This window comes from Meles meles, chromosome 19, assembly GCF_922984935.1.
Source record: "Meles meles chromosome 19, mMelMel3.1 paternal haplotype, whole genome shotgun sequence".
Lineage (NCBI taxonomy): Eukaryota > Metazoa > Chordata > Mammalia > Carnivora > Mustelidae > Meles > Meles meles.
Genome location: NC_060084.1, coordinates 13722881 through 13743107, shown reverse-complemented (window position 1 = coordinate 13743107; position 20227 = coordinate 13722881). Strand labels below are relative to the sequence as shown.

Here is a 20227-nt window from a genome sequence, read left to right as displayed (position 1 = left end):
AGTCTGTTTCTATGCTTTTGACTTTTTTAGCTTCCAGGTGTAGGTGACATCATACAGTATTTGTTTTTCTCTGACTTATTTTGCTTATCATAATACCTTCAAAGTGTGTTTTTATTCCAATTTTCTGTATATCTTTTGATGTAGACTGTTCTGTCATCTTTGGACAGAAATGGAAGTAATAAAAGGCGAACGTGGTGGCTTTATCACGTTTTTAAGGAATAATGCAAAGGGGTATCATTCAGTAGTACTTTTGTTGCTTCTCTTTTTGAGCCTTTTAAGTATTCTGAATTTCAGCTTCTTAGACTGTTGAACCCAAACTGCATTTTTGGTCATAGGTAGTGTATCTTTTAGAGCTTTTTGAGGGAGAGTGTTGAATGACGATTCAAAATGCTAAAACTAACCTTGTTAAGTGTAGTTGTCTTGTGTACAAAGATTGGGATCACAAGATTGTGGAAGGACATCAACATATCTGCCAGTACTCGATGTTCAGAAACAACACACCTGGGTCTTTGTTTCGTTCCTGCTATAAATATCATAAACTTTTTTTTTTTTTTTAATGTTTTCCCTCTGCAAGGCGTGCAATGGAATTGAGTTTTGCCCTGGTAAATGGGAATAATATCCGAGGCATGATGAAGGAATTACTTTATTTTCTGGATTCATGTGAGCCAGAATTTAAAGCAGACTGTGCATCTGGAATCTTTCTTGCTGCAGAAAAGTAAGATTTAATTTTTACATTTATTGGTAAAAGATGCTTGGAACTTTTTGAAAGCATCTTTACAACTTGGGGAAAATGTTGTAAACCTCTTTAAAATGTGTAATGTTTATTTCAGCCTCCCAGTTGGAAATTTGCTTCATTAGAAGGTCATTCTAGCCAGTATTTAAGTATGCTAAGACCAAAAACAGCCCACTTTTATGAAATGTCCTCTTTTATCTGTTCTTCAACTTCTCATCTATGAAGAAGATAATAGAAAAGCTTTTGTTTGTTTCTTTGTGGGTTTTGGGTAGAGAATAGAAAGACTATAGCATCACAGCATCTACATTGTGATTCTGTATAAAACTTTTAGGAAGAAGTACCTCAATTTTAGTCGTATGGTTATTTCTCCTCTCTGCATTGTGATGTTAAGGAAATGAGTTTCTATTCCTGGTATTGCCTGGATCCCTTTTCTTTCTTCTCTGTCCTCCTGCTTTGTCTTCGTGATTTGTTTTCTGAAAAACTGGAGATGGAGTCCCAGCTCAGTAACTCGTGTTACAGTTATTATGGGAAACATCTGAGTTTGTGTACCATTTCATTACCCTTTGAAATGGGGGTAGCTGCTAGATTCGAAGGTAAGATTTGCCCCCAAATAATCACTTTACCAGTAAACCTATAAAAGATTATAGGACAGGATTTTTGAAAGTCACTGAGCACAGAATATAGTTCACAGGTTCCAGTAATTTCATCTGGTGCCATTATTTCCCCAGGTATGCACCTTCCAAACGGTGGCATATAGACACGATCATGCGTGTTCTGACAACGGTAAGTACTGTTGTAGTCAACATATACCAAGTGCAGGATGTGCTGGTTAATGAGGCAGACAAATCCCTTGTTCTCAGGAGGGTTTACATGCTAGTTCTAGTGGGAGAGATAGGAAATTCATGGAGAAATATGTACTATCCTGTTAGGCAAGAAAAAAATACTATGAGAAACAGTGAAGCAGCATGAAGGACTCAGTGATGGCAGGAGAGAGTGGAATATGGGGGCAGTGGGCGAATTTTTTTTAGGTAGAGTAGTCAGGGCAGCTCACTCAGAGGAGGTGACATTTGAGGAGAGAGCTCAGTGAAAGGTCGAGCCATGCCAAGGTTTGGGGGAACAAGTGTTGCAAAGCCCTTGAGTAGCAGCAAGTGTGGCCTGCTTGGAGGCAATAAGAAGGCAAGGGAAGCCAGTAGCATGAGAGGCAGAGAATGGTAGGACTGAAGCAGGAGCTAGGTTATATAGGGCCTTCGAGGAGTTTGGAAGCTGTTGGAGGGTTTTGAATGACTACATTTATTCTGGTTTTAAAATTACAGTTTTATAAGTTATTCTTTCTTTGGCAGTCTTCCAGAGTTTTGGAGCATCTCTGTTTATCATTCAATTAATAAGAATCAGAGATTTAACAATTAAAATGAAAGTGTTGTGGCATATAAAGAAAACATAACTACCTATGTTTAATTGCTGTGTCAGAAATAGATACCATAAAGGGAAGTTTTCCCAGGTTTAATCACATTAAAATTCAAAACTTGTAAGGCAAAAGGAAAAAAATCTACAGAGTTAAAAGGCAAATGACAAGTGGAGAAAAACACTGTAACATATGACAGCATGTTAATATCTTTAATCTATAAATAGTTTACAATTTATAGAAAAAATCAAACACTGTAATGGAAAAATTGGCATTTGAACAGACATTTCACAAAAGAAGAAAGAAATGGCTAGTTAACATTGACAAATACCCTTACTAATAAAGAAATTTTACTTGTAAAATTACAAGGGAGGTATCATTTTTCACTTGTCATACTTTTTAATCAAATTCCTAGTGGTAATTAGGAAATAGAGAAATAGGCAGTACCCTCCATTTCGTATTGGGTATAAAATGGTGCCATCTTTCCAGAGTACACTTCCCGAAATCAAGATTTGGCCCCTTAACTGAGTGAGGCACCTAGGCACCCCTAGTTTATACCTTTGAATTCAGTCATTGTCTTTTTAGTAATTTATCTTGGAAAAATAAAAGGACAAGTGTACAAAAACATATATACAAAGATATTCATCTCAATGTTGTTTATAATGGGGGAAAACTGGAAATAAATACAAGTCTCCAAATGGGCATTGGTTAAGCAAGTTTCAAAACGTGTCTGTAGGAAGGAATGAGATCGTTAAAATTACGGTGTGTGTATATATATATTTGTTGCTGTGGGATTCTGTCTGTGACATGCTGGTTTGCTAGTTTACTTGAATTAACTTCATAAAAAGTTAATGCACTAATGAGGAAATTATATTTTAACAGAAGCTGTGAATCAGGACACATTTTTTAGTTTTTATAAGGCTTAAAAGAAGAGAAAATTAAAGCTCTTGAAGAAAAATGTTGTCAGTGCTTCATTCTTCTCATTTTTCCAATTGACTTCCATAGTTTTATTATGGTCCTATGATTTTTCCTCTTTAACCTGTTGATGTGCTGGATTACATTAATTGATTTTTGAATGTTGAACTAAACTTCCATACCTAGAATAAATCCCACATGGTTGTGGTGTGTAGTTTTTTTTAATACATTGCTATGTTTGATTTGCTAATAGATTTTTTAAGGATTTTTGCATCTTTACTGGTGAGAGATACTGGTCTGTAATTTTCTTCGACCTCTGTGTTACGTAGTTATTTAGTCTCCGAATATTTTGGGATTTCTTAGCTATCTTTGTGTTACTGATTCCTAGTTAAATCTTATATGACTTTTATTCCTTTATTTATTTATTTAAAAAATTTATTTATTTATTTGAGAGAGAGAGAGAACACAAGTGGCGGGGGACGGGCAGAGGGAGAAGCATTCTCCCCAGTGAGCAGGAAACTTAACATGGGGCTCGATCCAAGAACCTCAGAATCATGACCTGAGCAGAAGGCAAACTTTCAGCCAACTGAGCCACCCAGATGCCCCTATCTTTTATTTTTTTTAAATTTGAGATCTTTCTGGGGCCACTGCCTGGCTGAGTCGGTAGAGGATGTGACTCTTGATCTCACTGTCATGAGTCTGTGTCCCAGGTTGGACATGGAACCTACTTTAAATAAATAAATAAAAATAAATTTGAGATTTTTATTATGGCCCAGACTATGGTTTGTCTTGGTGAATGTTCCATTTGAGCTTGAGAATAATGTGTTTTCTCTTGTTGGATGAAGTGGTGTATAAATGTCAATTAGATCATGTTAATGCTTTCTCTTATTTAAAACACTCCTTTTTTTTCCATTAGGAAAGAAAAATGTAAAACAGTTATTTATTTTTTCACTTCTGTCCATTCCTTTTTGACCATTTCCCCAAACTTCTCGCTCCTCTGGCTTTGTGTTTTTTTCAGCAGGTGTGGGTATCCCAGTCACCTGGGGTTTTTTTCTTTTTCTGTTTCTGTTTCTCTCTTTCTCCTTTCCCTTTTTCTGTCTCTTTCTCTTTGTTTCTCTTTCTTCTTTTCCTTTTCCTTGGTCTCATTCTTCTAAGTCAGTTCTGGTCCTCTGTCCTTGATCAAGGTGGGCTGATAAGAGGCACAGGTTCCACTGTTTATATGTCCTGCACAGCTTGGTTATCATAATCCTCTGACAAGGCCAAGGTTTAGTTTCCTCAGAGGTTAAATAGCTTTACTTTGTTGCATGGTTGCGAACAGTACCTCAGATTCTACTAGTCAAGAGGACATTGGAGAGACCAGGTTTGTTTTTGCTTTTAATGTGCATGATTGAATACAAAATATTTCTCCTTTCTGGGACGAATGTTCTTTAATTTTTATAAACTCTAGTTTTCAAAGGACAGTGTGATATTTTTAAAAATTTGCAGTTTTAAAAAGATTACTATTTATTTAATTCTTATTTAAAATGCTGCCTTTTGGGGGTGCCTGGGTGGCTCAGTCAGTTAAGCATCTACCTTCAAGGTCATGATCTAGGTTCAAGGTCATGATCCCCAGGGTCCTGCTCAGCAGGGAGTCTGTTTCTCCTTCTGCCTCATCCCCAGTTCATTTGTGTGCAGGCGCACTCTCTCTCAAATAAATAAAATCTTAAAAAAGAAGTTTTTTAAAATGCCTCTTTTCTGGACTACTAATATACACTCCTCTCTCTGTCCCCCAGAGTAATGTGGCTTCTCTAGCTAGCCCATATGATTTTAACTGTGTTGGGGAGTTGTGAGAGGGACAGGTTGTTGCAGTTAAGTTCCCAGTGAATGTACTTCATACGTTTTTGAACTCTTAAACCTAATCTCTTTTGATAAAGGTCCTTTATATTTTACTTTTACTTTGACAAAAGAGATTTTTAAATTTTTTATAAAATTAATAAAATTAGAATAATCATTTAAATAAGAAATAAGTCATTTGAATAAGTAAAACTGAAGTTTGTGCTGCATATAAACCTGAGATAAAGATACCAGCTTTATCTCTGAGGATGCTTTGTAGTCGTCTCCTTTGAATAAAAGCAATAGCTTTTATTATCATTACGGTGTGTTTCTAAGGGTAACTGTGTTTCCTTTTAGGCAGGAAGCTATGTTCGTGATGATGCAGTCCCCAACTTGATCCAGTTAATAACCAATAGTGTGGAGATGCATGCCTATACTGTCCAGCGCTTGTACAAAGCAATTCTTGGTGATTATTCTCAAGTAGGTACTTTCTGCTTTGGCGGGGAAATTACCCATTATGTTCCTGGTGTGTTCTTACTACTAACACTCCAGATACATATTTCTTGGTTTTGACCTTTATGATTAGATGACGTGTGATTTGCATTAATCAAATCCTTGCAAGGATTAAAAGCCTTTGACAAACGGTGACTTTGTTTTGACAGCAACCTTTGGTACAAGTGGCTGCATGGTGTATAGGTGAATATGGAGATCTTCTTGTATCAGGCCAGTGTGAAGAGGAAGAACCTATTCAGGTACTCCTTGTTACTCTTTCAGGCGGGGGAAAATAGTGTTACAGGAGGATAGTGTTTAATGAGGAGTTGAGGTTCATTCCTAAAAAACCTGTTGAAGAAGGCAATGCCAGAATTATATTGGGAAACTTGCCAGTTTTTGAGATGAAACTTAATAGCCCTATGTGAGATTTTAAAACCACCTGCAGACTGACTCCCACTCCATCCGACTAAAATACATTGTTTCTCCTACCCTGTGGCTTGATAAGAAGAAATGAGACATATCTATCTGCATTTGCTTATTAAAAGACTGGCTTTAGGGGCGCCTGGGTGGCTCAGTGGGTTAAGCTTCTGCCTTTGGCTCAGGTCACGATCTCAGGGTCCTGGGTAGAGCCCCAGGTCAGGCCCTCTGCTCAGCGGGGAGCCTGCTTCCCCCTCTCTCTCTCTCTGCCTGCCTCTCTGCCTACTTGTGATCTCTCTCTGTCAGATAAGTAAATAAAATCTTAAAAGGGACACCTGGATGGCTCAGTCGGTTAAGTGTCTGCTTTCAGCTCAGGTCATGATTCCGGGATCCTGGGATCGAGTCCCGCATTGGGCTCCCTGCTCGCCGGGGAGCTTGCTTCTCCCTCTGCCTGCTGCTTCCTTGCTTGTGCTCACTCACTCTCACTCTCTATCAGACAAATAAATAAAATATTTAAAAAAAACAATTATCATATGCTTTCACTTATTTGTGGAGCATAAGAAATAACATGGAGGACATGGGGAGATGGAGAGGAGAAGGGAGTTGAGGGAAATTGGAGGGGGAGATGAACCATGAAAGACAATGGACTCTGAAAAACAATCTGAGGGTTTTGAAGGGGCGGGGGGTGGGAAGTTGGGTGAGCCTGATGGTGGGTATTATGTAGGGAACGTATTGCGTGGAATACTGGGTGTGGTGCATAAACAATGAATTCTGGTACACTGAAAGGAAATTAAAAAAATAAAATATTGGGGCATCTGGGTGGCTCAGTGGGTTAAAGCCTTTGCCTTTGGCTCAGGTCATGATCCCAGGGTCCTGGGATTGAGCCCCACATCCGACTCTCTCTCAGCAGGGAGCCTGCATCCCTTCCTCTCTCTGTGCCTGCTTGTGATCTCTGTCTGTCAAATAAATAAATAAAATTTTAAAAAAATTAAAAGTTAAAAAAAAAAAAAGACTGGCTTTAGGAGAAGTCGTGGCAACAGCACTTGAACTCTATTTATCCTTTTATTTTTCTTCCTTCTGCCTTTTGAAACAAATAATTTGTCTCACAGCCCCCATTGGATATTTTCCACTCTTTTTTTTTTTTTTTTTTTAAGATTTTAGTTATTTATTTGACAGAGATCTCAAGTAGGCAAGAGAGGCAGGCAGAGAGCGAGGAGGAAGCAGGCTCCCTGCTGAGCAGAAAGCCCATTGTGGGGCTCCATCCCAGGACCCTGGGATCATGACCTGAGCCGAAGGCAGAGGCTTTAACCCACTGAGCCACCCAGGTACCCCTCTTCTTGTTTTTTTTTTTTTAAACATCCCTCCTACCTGCCTCTGATTGATGAATCAGTGTGGACACTGAATGGTGGCGAAGCACAGATTGTGTTAGAAGTTTTGGTAATGATGGTAGGGTTGTCTTTCTGATGGCATCCTGTGACTTGAAATCAGATTTAGATATCTACTGTTGGAATTCATCCTATTTTTTTTTTCCTTCTCCAGGTAACAGAAGATGAAGTGTTGGATATTTTAGAAAGTGTCTTAATCTCTAATATGTCCACCTCTGTGACCCGAGGTTATGCCCTCACTGCCATTATGAAGCTTTCTACTCGATTCACCTGTACTGTAAAGTGAGTATGGAGAAAAAGTAGAATGGACATGTTATTTATAATTTTTAAAAACTCTTTTGTTATGGAAAATTTTAAGCAAAGGCAAAAATAGGATAGTAAAATGAATTTTATATACCTGTTTTTCCACGATAGTAATCATTAATTTGTGATTCATCCTTATTTTATCTATACTTGCTCCTTGTTAGCCTCACACTCCACCATTTATTTTTTTTGAAGGTAAAAAGTTATGTTTTTAAAATCTGATTTTTAATGCCTTTTCTCTTGTTTAAAGTAGAGAAGTTACTTCCCTATATAAGGGTTCTGGTTTATTATAGTATTTTGAGATGTCTGAAGAGGAAGAAAATCACAAAGGTTTTGGTGGTCAAATGTTTACATTCTGCTCTTCATTATTTTGAGTTGAAGTCAGTTGGATTAGTTTCCCAGCCAGATATATTTAAGGCAAACTTAGTTCTCTTAGATTTTCTGTAAGGCCATGTGAAAAAGGGTATTTTTTACTAACTCTTTAAATTGTGAGCCATAAGAATTCATTGTTACGTAATAACCTTTTGTTGATAAAAGCTTATTTTAAATGTGTTGAGAGAATGAACATTACATGCTTCTTTTGTAACAGATTGATAATTGGTACTTTTTTCTAGCAAATTTTAGGGATGGGACATTTAACAGATAAAATCTAACATTACAGTTAGAACGAGTACAGTGGTACATGATGGTGTTGAAGTGTATGTTGGATGAAAGAAGACAAAGGAAAGGTGTTTTGTTTTTGAAAAGATATGTAAACTAAGGAAAGAGGAGTGAAAACTCTGGTTTGTTTATTCTCTCTGCTTGTTTATGAACTTTCTTTTGGGTATTTGAATTTGTTTGTCATTTTATCCCAAAGCCGAATTAAGAAAGTGGTTTCAATCTATGGAAGCAGCATTGATGTGGAACTCCAGCAGAGGGCAGTAGAATATAATGCACTTTTTAAGAAATATGACCATATGAGGTAAGTGGAAGAAGCTAAGCAGTGCATGTGGCTGTTAGCATCCTGAACACATTGTCATGATAATCCACAAAGGAGACTCATTCCTTGTGCTTGATTACCTGGACTTCACAACTCTGTTTAGTCCTAATTGCTTGACTGCTTTTATTTGTCCGTCCTCTATTCTGCCTGCTCTGTAAAGACTTAAGTCAGTCGTGTCCTCCTATTCACCTTCTCCCCTTTCTTTTGGTGTGAAATGTTTGGTGCTTCATATTCCATTTTATTGGGTTAAGAAGTGGGAGTTTTGGCTTTTTTTTTTTTTTTCAATGGAATCTCATTGCAGTATTTAACTCTGTAACACACAGTCTTTTTTTTCCATTTCTGTTATGCGGTGTCTTCTTGATTGGAACTTGTTAATTCCTTCTTATTTACCTTTCCTTCATTCCAATTTCTCTACCACCGAGAAATCCCAGTCTCTCGGGATTTAGGTAGATAGTTTGTCTATTCAAGGTTTCTTGCCTGCCCTTAATCCAGCCAGGAATTTAGGTCATGTATTCTTGTAATCCACCTTCTATTTTAGTGTGTGTGTTACAGGGTGGGGAGGGGAGATGCTGTCCATATTTGACTCCAATATAGTAACAGTGATTGTCTTGGGTAGGGAATCTAGGTTAACTGCCTAGAATTTAACCACTTCAGATTCTTCCAGGTCTGCCCTCCTTGAGAGAATGCCTGTCATGGAAAAAGTGACCACAAATGGCCCTACTGAGATTGTGCAGACAAATGGAGAGACAGAACCAGCTCCACTAGAGACCAAACCGCCACCCTCTGGGCCACAACCCACCAGCCAGGTAGCTTTTCACTTGCTTATCTGGGAATCCTCATGATCTTAACAGTTCCTTATAACCTCTCAGCTGATTCCCTTCAGTGTTCCTGGATTGATTGATGGCTCTCTTCCTTATTTTTAAGTGTTGAAAGAGCTTTGCCTTCGTTGCAGATTAGACAAATGACTAATGAATTGAGGTATTATTTCCTTGTATAGGCCAATGATTTATTGGATTTGTTGGGAGGAAATGACATAACACCTGTCATTCCAACTGCACCTACAAGCAAACCAGCTTCTGCTGGTGGAGAACTTCTTGATTTGCTGGGAGACATCAATCTTACAGGTGAGACCAGACTGGAGTTACTTAATGCCTTGCCTGGGGATAAAGGCCTTAGGGAAAAACTACACTGAACATAGACATTCTGGCATGTGAAGCAGTTAAAGAGGGGAGAAGCTAAGTGAGAAGTAGGAATGGAATCTTAACATCTGGGATATAAACTGCCATGCTAGTATTCTAGAGCTAATTCACAGGGAATAAAGAGTCCAACTTTTAATTTTGGGAGGATAAATTACTCTCCTAGTATTTAAGATAGAAAGGACTTTCTCTTTCAGGCTACAAAAATATATTCCAAGTCACTTCTGCTTTTACTTAGTGTCCTAAGACATCACTTTTTCTCTGTTTCTTTCTATTCATGATTAGCTTTCAGTAGCCAAGGCCATTTGTGGAGAGTGGAGAGACATTAACCTATTTTCCTCTCACCTTCTTAATAAAACGATGGAGGGAGAAATTTGTCCATGATGATAATATTCAAACATAACTTTTCATCTGGGAATATTTTTTTCTTTTCTTTTAAGATCTTATTTATTTATTTGACAGAGAGAGAGAGAGACAGTGAAAGAGGGGACACAAGCAGGGGAAGCAGGAGAGGGAGAAGTAGGCTTCCCGCCAAGCAGGGAGCCCTGTGCGGGGCTCTGTCCCAGGATCCTGGGATCATGACCTGAGCCAAAGGCAGATGCTTAACGACTAAGCCACCCAGGTACCCCCGGCACATTTCTTTTTCTTATGTTTATATATAGTAGACATTAGTGATTGTTGATGTATTCAGTAACATGAACCCTGAATCCAAACGTGTCACTGTAGCATATAATTTCTATCTCAAGTGATTTCTTTAAAAGTATAATGGTGAGTTACTGTGTATATGACTCAAATAGAAAGTTGCCATAGGATGAGGATTTTGCCTGCTCTTCTAGACAAGCTACCAGAGGCTAAATGATTTTTCCTAACACAGCTTCTTCCCAGAGCTTACAGTTTATATTTACGTCTTAACAAAATTTCAAAATGTTACTGGTGCGTACTTTTGAGTCATTCCCAGATAGTTTCACATCGTCAGACGCCATTGCTTTACTGGATATATCAAAAAGCAAAAACAGCCCCTTAGTTAAAACATAGTGTAGGGGTGCCTGGGTGGCTCAGTGAGTTAAGCCTCTGCCTTTGGCTCAGGTCATGATCTTGGGGTCCTGAGATCCGCTCAGCGGGGAGCCTGCTTCTCCCTCTCTCTGCTTGCCTCTCTGCCTACTTGTGATCTCTGTCTGTCAAATAAATAAATAAAATCTTTACAAAAAAAACAACAACCAACATAGTGTATAGATGATTCAATTACGTATTAACATATTAGCATTTCTGTGTTCATACTTTTCACAATTATAATTTTAGATGGTTGTCCAATATTGCATTAAAAGGTTTGCATCATTATTTACGCAGTTCCTTACTATTGGATGTTTTGTTTCAGATATTTCTTGTAACTAATGCCTTAACAAATATCATCATTACATTGATTTTCTCTTATTTTGGATTACATTCTTAGATCAGGTTACTCAGTATTTCTGGTTCTGTTTAAAGTAAAGATGGAGGTGCCTGGCAGGCTGAATCAGTAGAGCATGTACCTCTTCATCTTGCGATTGTGGGTCCAAGCCCAGCTTGGATGTAGATTACTTAAAATTAAAATCTTTTAAAATAAAAAAAGGATCTTTTAAAATGAAAAAATCTTTTTAAAATTAAAAAAAAAAAAAGGTGCCTGGGTGGCTCAGTCACTTAAGCATTAGCCTTCAGCTGGGGTCATGATCCCACGGTCCTGGGATCGAGCCCAGCATGGGCCTCTGCTCATCAGGGAGTCAGCTTCTCCCTCACCCTCTTCCTGCCACTCCCCTGCTTCTGCTTGCTCTCTCTGTCAAATAAATAAATAAAATCTTTAAAAAATAATTTAAGAAGGATGATAACTACTTTACCTTATAAGCTCTTTGTGAGGAATGGTGACTTATTCAGTACATGCAGGACACATAGTAGGTACTTAGTAAGTGTTGTATCTTTTCCTCAGTAGCATGTGGCTACCAGTTTCACTGTACAGTCATAAGCATTGTGTATTTTCATTTTGAAAAAAACCCTACCAGGTAAAAGATTGGCCCTATTATTTTGTTAAGTTTTAATTTTTTCCATCACAGGGATAGTTATATCTATCTATATTTTTGCACACGAATTTCTTTTTTGAATATTCCTTTTGTATCTTAAACTCATTTATTGGGGGGGTTTAATGTTTTGTTTTGTTTTTGTTTTTACTTTCTTTCCTAGTGTTACATGAAAAAGCAAACTGGTAAAACATTAAAAGAGCCTGGATTTTCCTTACTCATAATGTGTTTTAAATGTATTTTCCCATTTTCTTTATTAGGTTAGACATTTTTGAGTATTATATTCTTTAAGCCATCTTAACTTAATAATTTTGAGTATTATATTCTTTAAGCCTGTATTGTAATGCATAATCATTTAAGTGGAAATTAGGAAATAAATTTAGTGTGTCTTTTTAGGGAAATTGGAGCAGTGAGTTTTTGTTGTTTCCCAAACTACTTAATATTCCTTTACAGGAGAAAAGAGCTCATGTCTGAGGGACTTAGGGACCCATAATGCTGCCTGTATATTTTGAGTAGCCTCTGATTTTTCCATGGGAATGCATTTCTGACATTGTTTTGAAAATGGAAATTATGGGAAAACTACTAGATTGGAGTTATAAAAGTTAGGAGAATTATATGAATATTTCTCTGTGTACCTTATTGGTAATGTCCTTGACTGTACTTGCTGTGGTGTTAACATTTGTTTTAGCTTCTTAAACTTTGCTTAACAATATATATTTTTACCTTCCTTGCTAACTTTTAATGTCACACTTTTTTCTCATGTACTTGGGGTATTTTTTTTTTAAACTTTCCCTCACTTTGTTCATCCTTTTTGAAATGGCATATTTTCAGATATTTCATAAGTAGTTTGAAATCTGTTTACACCTAAAACTCCTTATTTCACTGTTTTCTTGTGCCTTTTCTTGGAATCCTGATTTCTCTCAGTTCATGGTCATTTTCTATCACTTTCTATCCTGAGCTTGTTCTTATTTGGAAGGATCAAATAAAGATGGTAATTTGGTGACTTCTTTCCTCCAATTCATACCGCCTCTCCCAGGGTGTCTATGCATGTGTGTTAAAATTTTATTATGCACGGGATGCCTGGGTGGCTCAGTGGGTTAAAGCCTCTGCCTTCGGCTCAGGTCATGATCCCAGGGTCCTGGGATCGAGCCCTGAATCAGGCTCTCTGCTCAGCGGGGAGCCTGCTTCCTCCTCTCTCTCTGCCTGTCTCTCTGACTACTTGTGATCTCTGTCTGTCAAATAAATAAATAAAATATTAGAAAAAAATTTTATTATGCAGTATTTAACATCTATATAATTTAATAAATGTCTTGATCTACTTAGCTTATAAAATAAAATCTTATTAAATTATTATTAAAATATTATTTTGCCTGCCAGGTGTTGGCAGTGTTTGGAGATATTTTTGATTTTCACAGCTGAGAGGATGCTGCTATCATTTAATGGGTAGAAGCCAGGGGGCTGGTAAATATCCTACAGTGCACAGGATAGCCCCCTACAGCAAATAGTTAGCCTAAAATGTCATTAGTTTTGAGGTTCAGGAACTTTAGAGGTATAATCATGTTCAACTCTGTTATTGCCAGATTGTTCTCCAGGTTGTTTGTACTAGTGTGCCACCTCTACAGCAGAGAGTAGAAGTAGATTCTCTTTTTATTCAGTTTCCCTCTTCTGTGAATTTCTTGTTTATATCTCAACATTTTTAAAGTTGGGTCATCTTTTTTCTTACTGATTTGTAGAAAATATTTATAGTTATGGATACTCATTCATTTGCCATTTTGTAGCAAACATTTTCTCCTGCCTATAATCGCTTTTCCTATTTTATTATAGTATTTTTTAAAGTATTTGAATGTTTAGTTCTTTCCCTTTATGGTTCTTTTTTTTTTTAAAGAAATATATTACTTATTTATTCAGAGAGTGCGGGGGTGGGGCAGAGGGAGAGGGGAAGAGAAAATCTTAAGCAGGTTCTGCTCTTAGCATGGAGCCCGAGGCAAGGCTTGATCTCATAACCCTGACTAGAGGTGAAACAAGGAGTGGAACATTGAACTGACTGAGCCACCCAGGCATCCCTGGTTTATGCTTTTCACAGCTTGTTTAAGGAATCCTTCTCTTAATGTGAGATGTAACAGTCTTCTCCTGGGGTGTTTGGGTGTTCTTTTGGCGAGCTTTGTCATGCTGGTTAAGATCGACTCACCACTGGAACGTTTCATTTAGGTGCTCCAGCTGCTGCTCCTGCCCCTGCCTCAGTCCCACAGATATCCCAGCCCCCCTTCTTGTTGGATGGGCTTTCATCACAGCCTCTCTTCAATGACATCACTACAGGTACTGGTATTATCACCCTCAGTGAAAGGTAGTTATTGAGGAAGAGTAATTCTGTGAGCATTAAGCTGACTGCAGTTAGACTGATCTTCCTGTGCTTTCCAGGCATCCCCTCCATCACAGCATACAGTAAGAATGGCTTGAAGATAGAATTCACCTTTGAACGGTCAAATACCAACCCTAGCGTCACAGTGATAACGATACAGGCCTCCAACAGCACAGAGCTGGACATGACAGACTTTGTTTTCCAGGCTGCAGTACCAAAGGTACTACAGTGTCTTCTTTGCCTTTTCCATGCATTTAATAAGGGATATACTTTAATGTTTAGACGTTAAACTAAATTTACAGATTTAACCCAAATTCACAATAGTGTGTTACGGTTCATTGAGGCATGTCATTTTGAAAGCTTTTTTACTTGGTCAGAAATATTCTTAAAGTATAAAGAAAGAACATTCTTGTAATAGCTAGTGAGACTTACAGAGGAATTCTGCAAGGTGGTCTGGTAATGCTCAGGCCATGGACGATGACTGGGATTCAGTAATTCAGCGGTTAAAAACAAATTCTAACATGGAATTGAAATTCATTAAGATGAAGGACTTTATCTCTTTGGTATTTTCTTCTAGTTACTGGATCAGAATTTAAAGTTTTCATCTCTTGTTATTTATTTAAGTGAAAGAAACATTTCCTTCTTTGTTAACATGTAGTTTAATATTGATACAATGACTGGTTATTTTTGTGAATTGAAGCTTTGTCTATACCAAATCTTAGTTTAAGGAATATTTATGTCCTTTGAATAATGAAAAGTTTTGTATAAAGAAATAATGTAAATGAAAAGTGGGCAAAAGTTTTCTGTTAAAAGACAAGATAGTAAGTATTTTAGGCTGTATGGTTTCTGTTGCATCTACTCATTTCTCCTGTTATAGTGGGGGGAAAATGCCATAATTAATATATAAATGAAAGAGTGTGTTTCTGTTCCAATAAAACATTTACAAAAGCAGGTGTTGGGTCATTCTTGGCTGATGGGCCATGGTTTGCCAGCCCTTGTTTTAGGCTAAACTAATCTAATCTTTGCAGTGACATGGGAATATGGCATTCAAATGACACATTTTTGGAAATTGAAGACTCTTCTTTTGTTTGTGGTTACTGCTGACTTTGCAGCCTCCTTTACTTGCATTTTTTAGGAGCCAGAGTCATGTACATGTTTTTATAAGCAGTGGAGTTGGGGTTGTTTCAGTACTAGTTGTATGATGTTAAGTTTCTTAACCTCTGTGCCTCAGTCTCTTTGTTTATAAAGGAAGGATGGTGGCAGTGATTATCTACTTCCTGGGGTTTGTTTGAGGGATAGATGAGTTTTATGGGCTATGTACTGTTTTAAGCACTTTTCATATGTTCATTGCTCAGTAAATGTTAACTGCTGTAACTTTGGGTTTTATACTTGTTATTCTAGGCTGTGCTCTAGCAACATAGCATCTCTGCCATTAAAGCATGGCCTTATTTTTGGTGCTGTTGTACTGTTTAATACCTATTTGCATGTCACGATGTATCTTGAACTTCAAAATAATCATATTTTATAGATTCTGCCATTGCTTTTTATTATCTCTGAAATTGAGATGCATTTTAGAATTGATACTTTATCATAGTTTAGTTGATGGCCTTTTATTTCTTCTCAGTGGTATATAAAATAATGGTGTGAAAAACAGTGGCATCTTCTATTTGATGAAATAAATGTAAATAATAATATTTCAGCTTTACATAATCTATCTTGACAATAGAATTATAATAAGACCCAACATAGTAAGTCTTTGAGTTGATACTAAATCTCTTTACTCTTACAATTTTGGTCCTAAGAGAAGGATAGACTTTCTTCCTCTTGTCTCCTGCCAGCCCTGCACCCTACCTGTCTCTTTCTGTCTCTCTCCGCCTTTCCCTTTTTTTCCCTCTTTCTCTCCCCTCCCTCCTTCTCTCCCTCTGTCTTCTTCCCTCTGCCTCTCTTTCCCTCTCTCTTTTCTCTCCTCACTCTCCATTATTTTAGGAGACCACACTTTGAGGAGAGATTTTTTAAATCCTAGTATGGGGTGCCTGGGTGGTTCAGTCAGTTAAGTGTCTGACTCTTGATCTCAGCTCAGGTCTTGATCTCAGGGTCATGAGTTCAAGCCCCACAATGGGCTCCACGATGGGCATGGAGCCTATATAAATTAAAATAAAGTAAAATCCTAGTATGTAGAATAGCTACATACATACTATATTGTGCTAACAATTATGGGTTCCCTGTCATGCTGATAACACTTTTATCTCTCTCCTATTTGTAAACAAATAAAACCCACCAACACTACAAATTATGATAGTTGGCTTTTCCAGGTCTTTTGCTGTATAGGCTAGCTCTGCACGAAATTGTTCTCTTAAGACCTGTGACCCCAGTGGGGGAGATCTTGATGTATTCCACGTACATATTAACAGCTTGGCTCTTTACAGCTTTTCCTTACCTCTGTCATGTAGCCCTTGACACATCCCAGATTATGTAGACTTGAGAAAACAAATGTTTAAGTCTCCATTTCCCAACCATGGAAATCAATGACAGTATAAAGGCCTGTAGTTGGGGATTGGTGTGCTGGTTTGTTATTTCTAGAAAGTGTTTTTTCTTTTTCATTTCTTTATAGCTTTTTTTTTTTAAGCCACATGCACCCGTTTTTCACCTGCGTAGTTGATCAGTTACTATTAAGCGAGGTTGCCAAAACAAGAATTGGTCACCTTTTGAAAAGTGGTAGGCTAAAGTTCCTTTTGCCTGAAAGAGGAGAGTGGCTCATTGCTAGTTTTCATGATCAAAGACCTAACGTGGGGTTTTAAAAATAATGTGAAGGTTATAGTCAGCCCACCTACTGTGAATTGCTGATATCTGGAAAACAAACAGAATGTAGTAGTAGGTGAATCTGCTACTTGAATCATTATCCAGGTGTCTGGCTTTTTTATTTGTTAACATCTCTGACATGGTATTGAATGTGTTATTTTTTCTGAAGAATGCCCTTTGTTCCCCACAGACATTCCAGCTGCAGCTTCTGTCTCCCAGCAGCAGCATTGTCCCAGCATTTAATACAGGGACCATCACACAAGTCATTAAAGTTCTGAACCCACAGAAGGTGAGTAGCACGTTTGAAGACGGTATCTGAGGCAGGTGTAAGCATATTTTCTGAAATAAAATTTTGCTTTGTTTCTCTAGGTTTTTTTCTGACTCATACTTGTGGAAGAAACTGTGAAAATGTCTAGTCTAACCTCTTCATTCTTTTGTAGATTAGATAATAAACGTAGCTTAGACACTTGAAATGGTTTAGTGGCAATGTTAAAATGCAGCTCTTTTTTGAGAGGGAGAAGGGACGGAAGGGGCAGAGAGAATCTTAGGGAAGATCCACGCCCAGCACAGAGCTCGACGAGGGGCTTGATCTCACGACCCTGAGATCATGACCTGAGCTGAAGTGAAGAGTCAGACACTGAACTGACTGAGCCACCCAGGCATCCCTAAAATACAGTTTTAAGGAGTTACTTATTTAGAGGCTTCAAAGTCTAGTTTTTTGCAAGAGAAGAGGGAAAGCTTAGACATTTTGATCTTTTTTTTTTCTTTACTTTAAGATTGATTTATTTATTGTAGAGAGAGAGCAAGCGTATGAGTGGGGGGTGGGGAGAGACTTTCAAGCAGACTCCATGTGAGCACAAGCCTGACTCCGGGCTCGATATCACAGTCCTGAGATCACGACCTAAACAGAAACCACAAGTCAGATGCCCAACTGACTGCACCACCCACGTGCCCCTTAATTTTCACACAAATTGCAGTCTGGTGTAAGAGTATTTGTAGAACCCTGTCTATCCATATTTACTACTGTGATTATTAAGAATGCCAGTATGTAAGTGGAGGTATTTTTATTGAAGCAGCCAAGTGAAAAGTAGCTTTAGAAACTGACATTAAGCAGTATTTTCATTATATCTTCTCAAAGAAGTAAATTGGCTTCACTTTTAATAGTAAGCAATTGGCGGGTTTTTGTACAGTTTCTGTAAATGGCCCAGAGGATTTCTTCACCTTGAAAGATTTCTAGCAGTGTCTCATAACCCCAGTATGATGATTTTTTCTAACATTTTTCCTTTCCTCCGCTACTCACTGGATTCTGAGTATCTGCCTATAGCCCAGATTCCTTTGATGATCTGACAAAGAGTAAAAATTTTCTTAGTCATTAATATTTGAAATATGCCACATAAAATAAAAAGGGTGTATAGGGGCGCCTGGGTGGCTCAGTGGGTTAAAACCTCTGCCTTTGACTCGGGTCATGATCCCAGGGTCCTGGGATCGAGCCCCGCATCGGGCTCTCTACTCAGCGGGGAGCCTGCTTCCTCCTCTCTGCTTGCCTCTCTGCCTACTTGTGCTCTCTGTCTGTCAAATAAGTAAATAAAATCTTTAAAAAAAAAAAGGGGGTGTATAATTGAGTTCTCTTTTTTTTATTTTTTAAAGATTTTATTTATTTATTTGACAGAGATCACAAGTAGGCAGAGAGGCAGGCAGAGGCGGGGGGAAGCAGGCTCCCCGATGACCAGAGAGCCCGATGCGGGGCTCCATCCCAGGACCCTGAGATCATGACCCGAGCTGAAGGCAGAGGCTTTAACCCACTGAGCCACCCAGGCGCCCCTAATTGAGTTCTCTTAAAACGGCTTCCGTTCCCATAGTTAACTTTTTTCCTTTTATGTCTTGGGAACAAAACAAGTTTATGTTCACATTTACTATTGTTTTTATACACAAAGCAACAGTATCTCAGAATGTAGAGCATAAGATGAGTATGTTTACCTCATTTTTCTGGGAAGTCGGATGCAAGGGTTGAATCTTTTTGAGAAGCACTCAGCCAGTGTTACTTTGAAAACGCTCCCAAGTGGTTCTGTCCTGTTAATGCAGTTCTAGGATGGAAGCTGATGACGTGTTCTGGAGGGGCACTCTCTCTGCTCTACAGCATGATGTTGGCTGGAGAACTAGGCAGGAATGATGGTGGTAGTGGTTATTTGCCTGTGTGTCATTTTTAAGAGACAGCTTTCCTCTAAAATTATTTCTTTTCTCTGGATTAAAAGACTCTCTGTGGATCACACAGATTCTAGAGATTTCCTTTCAGTGTATAATTTGCGATTCTCTGTTCTTCTACAGCAACAGCTGCGAATGCGGATCAAGCTCACATACAACCACAAGGGCTCAGCAATGCAAGATCTAGCAGAGGTGAACAACTTTCCCCCTCAGTCCTGGCAATGAGGGCCCGGCACCATTCTCATTCTTGTCCCACTCAATCAAAGGAACTCTGGGAAGGAGGTTGTGATTGCTGGCAAGTCCCCCCCCCAACTGTACCATGGGCATGAGGAGCTGAAGAGAACTGTTGAGGAGGATTTTCCTGAAGTTACTGCTGACCTTGAAGCATTGGCAAACACGAATCTCCTCTCCTCCAGTGTTGAGGCCGGCTGCTTCTGGAGGCTATTTTGCACTCTTCCTCCTCTTCTCCTTTGTCTGCACTTCTCCACCCCTCCCACATTTACAGCCAGAATCAACATTCCCTGGGCCCCTGAGGAAATAAGCAGCTGGTCTGGAGGAGAGGACTGGAATCCACGGCAAGAAAACACTCACTCTGTCTCTGCAGCAAAGAGTTCCCCTTCTTTCTACTGTGTTTTTCTGTGGACTGGGCGAGGTGGGGATATTCATTCCTCACTAGCTGGGTTATCATCTTCAGGCGCTTTTTACATCAGGCATTCAGAATGAAAATGTTAACAGTGGACATTAGGGAGCCCTGCCTTTTTCTACTGGTTCCCCCAATGTTTGAAAGAGGCATTAGGCTCCTGGTAGCCTTTTCTGTGCATTGCTGTATACACACAGACACACACTTGTATGTTTGTTTGTTACCAAGACCTTGGCAGACCTGGAGAGGTTATTTGTAAACACTGGACAGATGCAGTTAAAAAGAGCTTTTGTTGAGATTTGGCATGAAGGATATGGTGCTCTATTTGTAATAGAAACTCCCAAGGCTCTTCCAGCTCCCCTGTCTCTCCATTCTTTAGCTGTAGTCATGAATACTCTCCCTGATTTTCAAAATTGATTCCCCTGAAAGTGCAAAGTGGACAACTTCTAAAAGATATATTGATAGTTATTAATGCCCCATCCCCACCACAAATTTTAAAGTTTCTCCTAAGCCCGTAACTTGCCTGTTGAACTATGGTAAATGGG

At 38.6% G+C, this 20227-nt stretch overlaps 1 protein-coding gene across 2 annotated transcripts in view; it reads left to right on the top strand.

Moving 5' to 3' along the window:
• AP1G1 (adaptor related protein complex 1 subunit gamma 1) overlaps positions 1–19433 on the top strand; it is a 77172-nt gene extending 57739 nt beyond the window's left edge. For both annotated transcript variants that reach the window (XM_045988494.1, XM_045988493.1), the window contains 12 exons: positions 575–715; positions 1462–1516; positions 5220–5342; positions 5525–5614; positions 7311–7438; positions 8316–8420; positions 9103–9244; positions 9436–9562; positions 13891–13998; positions 14101–14261; positions 17031–17129; positions 19166–19433. In XM_045988494.1, coding sequence (XP_045844450.1) covers positions 575–715; positions 1462–1516; positions 5220–5342; positions 5525–5614; positions 7311–7438; positions 8316–8420; positions 9103–9244; positions 9436–9562; positions 13891–13998; positions 14101–14261; positions 17031–17129; positions 19166–19267 — 1381 coding nt within the window. In that variant the 3' untranslated portion in view covers positions 19268–19433. The remainder of the gene's footprint in view (positions 1–574; positions 716–1461; positions 1517–5219; positions 5343–5524; positions 5615–7310; positions 7439–8315; positions 8421–9102; positions 9245–9435; positions 9563–13890; positions 13999–14100; positions 14262–17030; positions 17130–19165) is intronic.
• Positions 19434–20227: the final 794 nt, after the last annotated feature.